Source organism: Terrapene carolina, unplaced genomic scaffold, assembly GCF_002925995.2.
Source record: "Terrapene carolina triunguis isolate 2854851 unplaced genomic scaffold, T_m_triunguis-2.0 Scaffold112, whole genome shotgun sequence".
Lineage (NCBI taxonomy): Eukaryota > Metazoa > Chordata > Testudines > Emydidae > Terrapene > Terrapene triunguis.
Window position 1 is genome coordinate 9,094,006 of NW_020664463.1, and position 8,523 is coordinate 9,102,528.

General features: G+C 43.5%; 2 protein-coding genes across 4 annotated transcripts in view; one reads left to right on the forward strand and one right to left on the reverse strand.

Annotated features, from left to right (window-relative positions):
* Positions 1-2,790, reverse strand: part of INTS13 (integrator complex subunit 13) — a 36,773-nt gene extending 33,983 nt beyond the window's left edge. Inside the window, exon 1 of one of the 3 annotated variants that reach the window (XM_026652198.1) lies at positions 2,444-2,790. The gene's annotated coding sequence lies outside the window, so the exon portion shown is untranslated. Of the gene's footprint in view, positions 1-1,891; positions 1,989-2,161; positions 2,353-2,443 lie in introns of those variants that run through there. The other 2 variants (XM_026652199.2, XM_029911673.1) reach the window with 2 other exon arrangements.
* Positions 2,791-2,998: 208 nt separating this feature from the next.
* The window catches only part of FGFR1OP2 (FGFR1 oncogene partner 2), a 14,344-nt gene continuing 8,819 nt past the window's right edge, over positions 2,999-8,523 (forward strand). The window contains exons 1-2 of the mRNA XM_024213784.3: positions 2,999-3,152; positions 7,550-7,686. Of these exons, the coding sequence (XP_024069552.1) occupies positions 3,149-3,152; positions 7,550-7,686 (141 nt within the window). The 5' untranslated portion in view covers positions 2,999-3,148. The remainder of the gene's footprint in view (positions 3,153-7,549; positions 7,687-8,523) is intronic.

Genomic DNA, 8,523 nt, shown 5'->3' on the forward strand with positions numbered 1-8,523 from the left:
TATTTTCAGCAGCCTTTAGCGCTTCTGTAGCCTTGCGTAGCTCTTTAATTACTGAGGATAAGGCCTCTGGATTTATACCTTGCTCACACAACCGCACACAAATAGACAGAGTTTCCATATCCAAACCAGTGTTTAATATTCTTGAAATCTCAAGCAGAAGGTTTGTATCGCAGAGTCGACTTGGCCAAGTTGCACAAATGTAGTCTTGTGCATCATTTTATTTAAGAGAGAAAATAAAATCCAGGCAGCTATAGCCTCACACTGTATATAACACACACAGCATTAGCGCTGGCGGAAACCCTCACTCCGAGAACCCCCTGGCTCTCCGGAGAATCTCATTTTCCCGATGTAGAGTCACATCAACGCTGACTTTTTCCCCATGTGAACGTGATTTTGTTCTTCTCTCAGCAGCGGGCCATAGAAAGCAGAGACCACGGGGGCGAGCTCCGTGTCACCGCCGCGCCTGGCTCCTGGGCCGGCTCAGTACATGCTCCCGCTCGCCCGTAGCGGTCCTTAACGGCTGCACCGCGGCCCCGAAGCGGGGCCGCAATCGCAGGCGCATACAACGTCCCCGTTAGTCCCCAGACTATGACCTATTTAAGACTACCAAGCTTTTGTATCTGTCCTTACATACAGTTATGTTTTTCAGAACCTCCTATTATGAACCATTCCAAATGAGTTAAAAGTATTCTTGATCGATGCTGACCAGACAGGAGAAGAGGTCTTTTAAAAACTGACAAAACTCTGAATTCAACTGTACAGTCCCCTGTGATTTTACTACCACAATTCTCACACCATTTGGATGTGACATAATCTCCTTCACAAACACAGATTTAAGGTAGAAATCAAGATGTTCAACTTCTAAGTGCCAGAAGAGAAGGAACTCAAGATTATGTTCTACCAACCATGTTTCTTCATATTCTGGGCTCTACCTATGATCTCTGTATTTGGGAGTAAGTCATGCCAGTTAAGTAATGGAAAGGTTTCACAGACTGAATCATTTTTAAGTTTTCTCTTCAGAATTAAGCCAATGTTAAAGAGCTGGTGAAATGCCATGATATGCTCAGTGTTGAAGATGGCATTTTTCAGAACCATCCATGCTGTCAATGTTCTGTTTTTCCACTAGAATTTTGTTGTTGTTCAATAGCGCATTTGAGCTTGAAGATCTAAAAGAAACTCACTTTCTGCATTTTTTAGAATGAGCACAAATCATTCTACTTAAAATAAAATGTAAACATTGTTTTAACTACTGACAATCTGTTTTCATAACTTCAGTCCACTGAATCACTTATTTCTTACCATTTTCTTCAACTCTAGGTACACTAAATCAGAAAAATTCATACCCTGATGTTTGGTGGCGGTTTAATAATCACCATTCATTATGCGCAGCACTGACCTGCAGAATTCAAATATACTACGCTTACAATGAAAAACAAGCAACCACTTAGTGAATTCAGCACTTATGACTTAAAAATATGAACTAGCCAATGTTATATAGAACAAAGTTATCAGATGCATTCCCCACCTTACAGAAATTTTTGTATTCCAGCAAATCAAGCCTCACTAACAGTTAGCAAATCCCTATCCAATTTACAATAGCTGGTCCCACACACTATCCATGTCACACTCCAAATATTCCTTCCAATCCTATTCCCCTCAAGCCTTCTAAATTTTAGAGCTTTCCTGTTACACCCATTAGGAACACTGATGTTCTTATTGTATGCCTTTTAAAAACAGGAAACGTTTTCATTCACAGTTTGACGTTAGAATGTTTTTAGAATTCAAATGATTCAAATATGTTTATGTCAAAAGTTTAGAATGGTAGGTGGTCGAAGTAATATCTTTGTCAGACCAACTTCTGTTGATGAAAGTGACATGCTTTTGAGCTTACCTAGAGCTCTTCTTGCCAGACCTGAAGTTTGAAGCTTGTCTTGCTCACCAACAGAAATCAGTCCCATAAAAAATATTATCTCAGCCACCGTGTCTCTCATATCCTGGGACCAACACGACTATATCACCACTGCAAACAAAGTTTGAATGACAATGCAGTTTAAAAAAAAAAAAATAACAAAGGAACCAAGCAAACCACACACACGCTGGGTTTGTTTCTCCCTGGAAATAAACAAGCATGTTTTTCGGCCTAGTGTGGACAGGGTCATACCGTGCTCCACCTTCACGTGAGGTTTTCTTCTTTCAGCCTCTAAAGGCTTATTCACACGAGCGAGCTCGGTAGATGATCTCAGCAACAGGAGCAGCTGTCCGGATGTTAAGAACAGGTTAAATACGAGCACAGACAGACCGTAACCTCTTCCAGCGCCGTGCGAAGAAGACTTGGGCCCAGCATTAGTGGAGGGAGCCGGAAGAGCCAGTGGCAGAGCCGGGAACAGAACCCAGGAGTCCCACTTCCTGGGAGACACACACAGGGCGCGGCGGGGTCTCTTACTTTTGCCTGATCCTCTGCCGGAGAAGCGCCGCCTGGGGCGGCCTCTGCCCTCCCAGGGAGCGCGCAGGCGCACTTGGGCTTTACACCGGGACAAGAGGGCGGCGCGGCGGCCTGGTTCCCTCCATCCCCCTCCTGCCGCCGCTGCCCCACAGCCCGCCCCCAACGCTGGGCCGCGCTTCGGCCCCGGCACCCGCGGGGAGCAGCCGGGCTCTCCCCGCTCCGCTCACCCCTCAGGCTCCGATACCCTGAAGCTGCCGCTTAAGCCAGTAGCCCAGGGGCCTGTCGCCGCTGCCCCGGGCCTGGCCACAGCGATCCCCCCCACCCGGGTCATTCACTCCCCATGCCCGTGCCTGGCTACCGTAACCACAGTGATATCGCGAGACTCGGACATCACACACCCACCGTCCGTAGAGCCTCTCGCGGGACTTCCCAAGGGGCTCGCAAGAGAAACTGACACTCTCGCGATATTTGGCTGTGGCACTTTACCACAAGCCGAGCAGGTGGAACGGGCTGGAAGTCTCGCGATATCTGGTCTCTATTCCCTCCAGCCTCTTCGTCCCGGCGGGTAGCTGTGGTTGTGGAGCGTCTCGCTCCCCCCCCTCATGGGGTCTCTCCTCGGCCTGGCGCCTCCCCCCGCACTCGCCGCGATTTGAAGCGGCGGCCTCCGCCCGCTCCCGGCGCCTAGCGCTGCCGGAGCCACCGGCTATGAGTGAGTCGGGGGCCCCCCTGACGCCGGGGGAGGGCTACAGGGAGCGGGGCTGGGGGCGCTGTGCTCTGCCGGGGGAGGAGGCGTTTGTGACGTTCGGGCGCCTGTGGCCGTGCCCGGTGAACGTTAGCCAGAGAGGGCCTCGTCCACCCGCGAGCGCCCTTGCTATCGCGATACGTGCCGCTGTCGTGAGGTAACACTATCGGGCGCTGCCGCCCGCCTTCCTGTCCCGCCCAGCGCGCGACGCCGCGGCACCCAAACAGCCCTGTCGGGCACGCGCCTGTGTGGCAGCTGGAGCCGTTCTCCTGCCGACGTCAGGCTGGGGCAGCCCGCCCTGGCCAAGCACCCCTGCACCCCCCCCACCCCGCTCTCCTACGGCTACGGTCCCCAACACACCGCGGCATCGCTTAAATATTTTGCTGTCAGGCGCAGAGGGATTCGCGTGATAACTGTACAAAGGGGGATGGATGCTGCTCGCTGTGTGTTTTACATGAGAGGTTGCGTGCAGTGCTCGCCCAGACGCGCCTTTGCCTCTTTGCCCAAGCTCCGTATGGTAAAACTGTTCCGTGTTAGAAAATTAATCCTCAAAAGGGAGAGAAATTAAGAGAAACAAACCGGGCAGAGAGGTTTTTAGCAGAGATGGAGACAGGCAGAAAGACACAGGAGGGTTGTGTGTGTGTAGGGGGGTTAGTATGTTTTTAAGGCAACTGAGTTTGATAAGATTCAGAGTAATTAGTTAACGACAGGAAGTGGCAAGAAGTGAGCATGTAGGTGGCTGTATTGCTGTGCTGTCAGAGCTGTTGATCTTGCTCTGTGCTAACGCTGACATTTCTGAAATCCGTGAAAAGGCCTGGCTTGACATATCCACTTGCCATTTAGATGCATTTCCTTGGGGGAGGAGGGAGGCTACCGTTGTTATAGAATCTAAGATTGTAAGTGTTAAGTTTATTGCCCTAATGGTTGCAAAGAAAACCTTCCAGATATATAAATTCAGTGATGTATTCCCAACTCTGTAGATAGACTGGTCACATCTCTGCTCAAGTTAAAAATGATTTTTCCAAAGCACAGCCCAAACTGCTGAGTAGAAAGTCTCATAAACTCTGTGATGTAGGGATTATCCTTTTTTTTTTTTTTATGATTGTACAATGCCCAGCCTAGTGGGTTCCTGGCTTATGGTTCCAAGAATGTCAGTCTGTGTGTCACTCTGAAAACTAAAATGAATGTACAGTCAGTGTGACGTGATGGAAGCAGCTACAAGTATAGTTCAAAGTTCACTATGTTTAGAATCTCAACCAGGTTCAGTCTGTTACTGTCCAATTTTTACTTTCTCAGGCACTTTCAGCTGTTTTACACACATGGCATTACAAATTGCTCCCACTAACATCAGAACTGGGAGTATTTTCTGCACCACCTGGGCTCCCACTATTTTTGGTGGGACATATGTTGCTGTATTTCTCCTGGACTTGCCCCTAAATGTCAGCTGTGCACAAAAAGTCCCCCAGAGCTATGTTTATGCAGGATGTGTGGTTTCATTTCACAGGCTTTCTTGAGTCATTCACTGTAATTCAGAACCTTGCTGGTTCTGCTACAAACAGGCTTTTTACTGCAATGTAGGAAGAGCAAAATTGATTATTTGCCTAGAAAGGTGCGTCAGCACTGAAAAGTCCAGTAATGGTGTAGTCGAATCAAAGTTAATGATATATAAGCTCCAATATAGACTGCAAAAAATGTGTCTACTGTAAGGTGTGAGGCTCCATTCACACCTGTGCTGGAAAATAAATTAAAGAACAATTTTTAAACTATCTAAATATGGTTCTGGCTAACCTTGCTTCTATCACAGTTTTGCAAGCCTGTGTGGCCAAACTTTTTGTGTTTGTTGTTCTAAGTGTTCTCACCTAGAAATAACAAGAACACAGATTGGAAGTGGGGGAAAAAACACATGAGCCAACTCTCCATTAATATTCATTAAAAAAAAAACTAATATCAGCCCGATTAAGACAAAACAAATCAATCTGATTGTATCTGGTAACACACACAATTCTGAAGAATTTGGCTAGGTACTGCAAACGAAAAAGATTAACCCACAAGATTAACTGTTAAAGATGCACTTATTTCCTGTAAATGTTTGTAGTGTTAACAGCCATTTACAGCCAGCCTGCATCTGCCAGTTTTTAAGTGAAGCTTACTTGCTGAATAAACTAGCTTTTTTCCATTCTCTACCAATGGGATCCCTGAAAAGGCACCTGGCTACCTTTACATAAATACAAAAGTAAACATGTTTGTATATTATATGTTGTATTCAGGGCAGAGAGGGAGTCTCCGGTCAGATTAATCAAATTAAAACTTCTGTGTAATTTAAATAGATATCAAAATCTTTGCAGAATTAGATTTGCATCATATTCTTAAAATGCCGGAACACTATTGAGCAATCATAAAATTATTCTCTTTTTCCCCCCCTCCTGATCGTAGTAAGGCAGGAATGGGGATGATTTTGCTTCACGTGTAAATGTTTGATTCATTGAATCATTCTCCCTCTTAACCAGCACACCCTGGACTAGTCTGTCAGAATAATCAGTAGTGAAATAGGGGCTTCATTAGGATCTGCTTAAAATCTTGGCTGTGATTTTTCAAAGGGGCTTAAGGGAGTTAAGCTCCCAACTCTTATTGACTTTTTCAGGGAAGTTTGGCATCTAAATGATCTCTTGTGCTTTTGAAAATCTCCCCCTTGGCAAATGTTCGGTAAGCATGCTCAGAAGTTATTATTTTAATAGTTTATAATTTTCCCCAAGGCAAATAAAAGCCCTACTCTTCATTGAGGGCTACTATTATGCCGAGTTTCAAACTCTTGCTGTCTTTTTACTGTAGCTCTTTTTACTGCTCAAAAGCATGAGCAGGTTTTTTTTAATGGAAAAAGTGTGTGGGTTTTCTTCCATACTCTGAACTCAACAATGACTGAAGAGATTGCATCAAAATCTCCAAATAAGAAACCAAATATAATCTGAGTACCAAGACTAAGGGTATAAAATCTCATAAGGCCAATGTTTTTCAAATTTGAATATATACAGTTTTGCTACCTTAGCCATAGCGAGGGCCTGGTCACAGTGGCTGTAATGTTAGATCATGAAGTTTTAATTGATTTCTGTATGTTCATTTTGTGTCCTAAATTGATGTGTTACTCAGTTCAGTTAAAAAGTCCATATTTTGATGTGAGGAAAGTATACTGCATGCAGTGGTAGCTGGAGCCATTTTTAGACATAGATAAAAATAATCTATTCTGGACCTCCAAATTTTTCCCTGGGTGATTTCCTCTTGCCCAGTTAGTGGTCACCTCTACACTCAAGATTCATAAAAATGTACCTTTATTCCTAGCCTTTCAGCATCAGTTCTAGATTTCCCCCCTCTCAAATACATCACTGGGACCTTAAAATATAGGGGGGGAATGACACAACTTTTTTTTTTTTTTTTTTTTTTTTTTTTTTTTTTTAGGGGGGGAATTACACATTTTTTTTTTTTTTTTTTAGCTTCAACACCATGATCTCTTCAGTAACCAAATTTAGAAATAATTTTTGATTTTCCTCTTTTCATATACACTTCCCAAAAAGGCTATTGCAAGTCACACCACTGTCTCTTCAACTCCTCCTGAATTCTGTCCTTCCTGCTTATCCTTCTTTGCAAGAAGTTGGTCCTCATGTCTCATATTGACTGCTGTAATACTTTCTGGAGGAACGAGCCAAAACAATAGTACAAAATGAAGGTGCCAGCATCACCTTTCCCCTTATGCTCTGAACACATCTGCCCCTCTTTTCTTTGCTCTAGTTTTCCTTCTTGTTCCATATTAAATTCCAGCTATTCCACTCTCAGAATAGCGAATAGCCTATGGTTCCATCTCTGCCCTGTCTTACTGAATTTTATGGGATAAATTTAAGTCTCAGAAACAGAACTCTCTGGATGTCCTTTGAACATAGTGTTCCAGTATTAAGATTGCCAGGAAATTAGCTGCAGTAATCTGGTTGAAGTGTAAATAAAGGGGAAAAGTGCTATTCCTGTATTTTTGATAGCCTTTAATTAGGTGTCTTTAATTTCAGTTAATGTGACATAACTTTTTGTAATTGCAAAAGTTTCAGCTCTTGGCTGTAGTGAATTTGGGGGATTAAAGGTGGTGAAGGAAATGGGGGGCCTCAGGGTTCCATGAGGGATGCAGAGTTTCCTTGTTCCCCAGGAGAAAATAGTTCCTGCAATGTGAAGATGTTTCTCCTTATTTGGGGATGAGGGAAAGACTGTATCTGACTGCTTCTGAGTTAATGAAAACACATTTGATGTGTTTGAGGTATGACATGGTGGTGATACAGCTGCATGATAAATTGTCCTTGTTTTGGAAATAATTAAATTTATTTTTTTAGAAATGAGTTGCACAATTGAGAAAGCCCTAGCTGATGCTAAAGCACTAGTAGAGCGACTAAGAGAACATGACAACGCAGCAGAAGCTCTTATTGAACAGACTACAGCTCTCAACAAGCGGGTGGAAGCGATGAAGCAGGTTTGTTTTCCCATTTTGCTTACTCACTTAAAAAGACACTTTGAAAACCCTTCAAACATCGCTATTTAAAACTGGTTTAAATATTCTCAACTCCTACAGTATAGTGCATTATCTGTTTAATATCCAGGACCTCCTCTGGTGATCTCATGGGGATTGGGATGAAATCTATGATCCAATAGGTCTCTTGTCTCTAGTAATTAAGATTCTACAAACAAATTACTTGTCGGTTACTATGACCCCATCCTGCAAACATGTACATGCTTAACTTTAAGCATGGTCCGGTGTGTCTGTAGGATTGGGTTTTATAATTTATTGTGGCACTTTCAGTGTCCATGTGCTGCTCTTCTATGAAGTAATTAAATGTAGTTTAATATTTTTGCTTAATTTTGCATATCTCAGCTAATAAATTTTTGTATAGAGACTTACATAAGAACAATCTCTTGTTTTCCCTTGCATGAGTATTCTCATCTCATCTTTAGATTTTCTTCTGTGACAAAGTAGCCTGTTCAGCTTATTTTGAGTGGGTAAAAATTTCCTTTCTGCTGTTATATTAACCAATGGATATTACTAGATTCTGTGGGTGGGTCGGTGGTGATAAAGGCTCTGTGGTATCCATGTTTGGGAGACCCATCCTGTCATGTTAACAATTTCAGTAAAGTAGAAAAACTAATAAATGTGTTAGCTTTATTTAAAGTTTGTGAAGTAAATGTTGCATCTCAGGGGAATTATAATGGTCAGCAGAACCTTCAGACATAAGATTATTTGTTAAAAATTAGCTCTTGTTAATTAGGGTTACCATATTTCCACAATCAAAAAAGAGGACACGGAGGGGGGGGG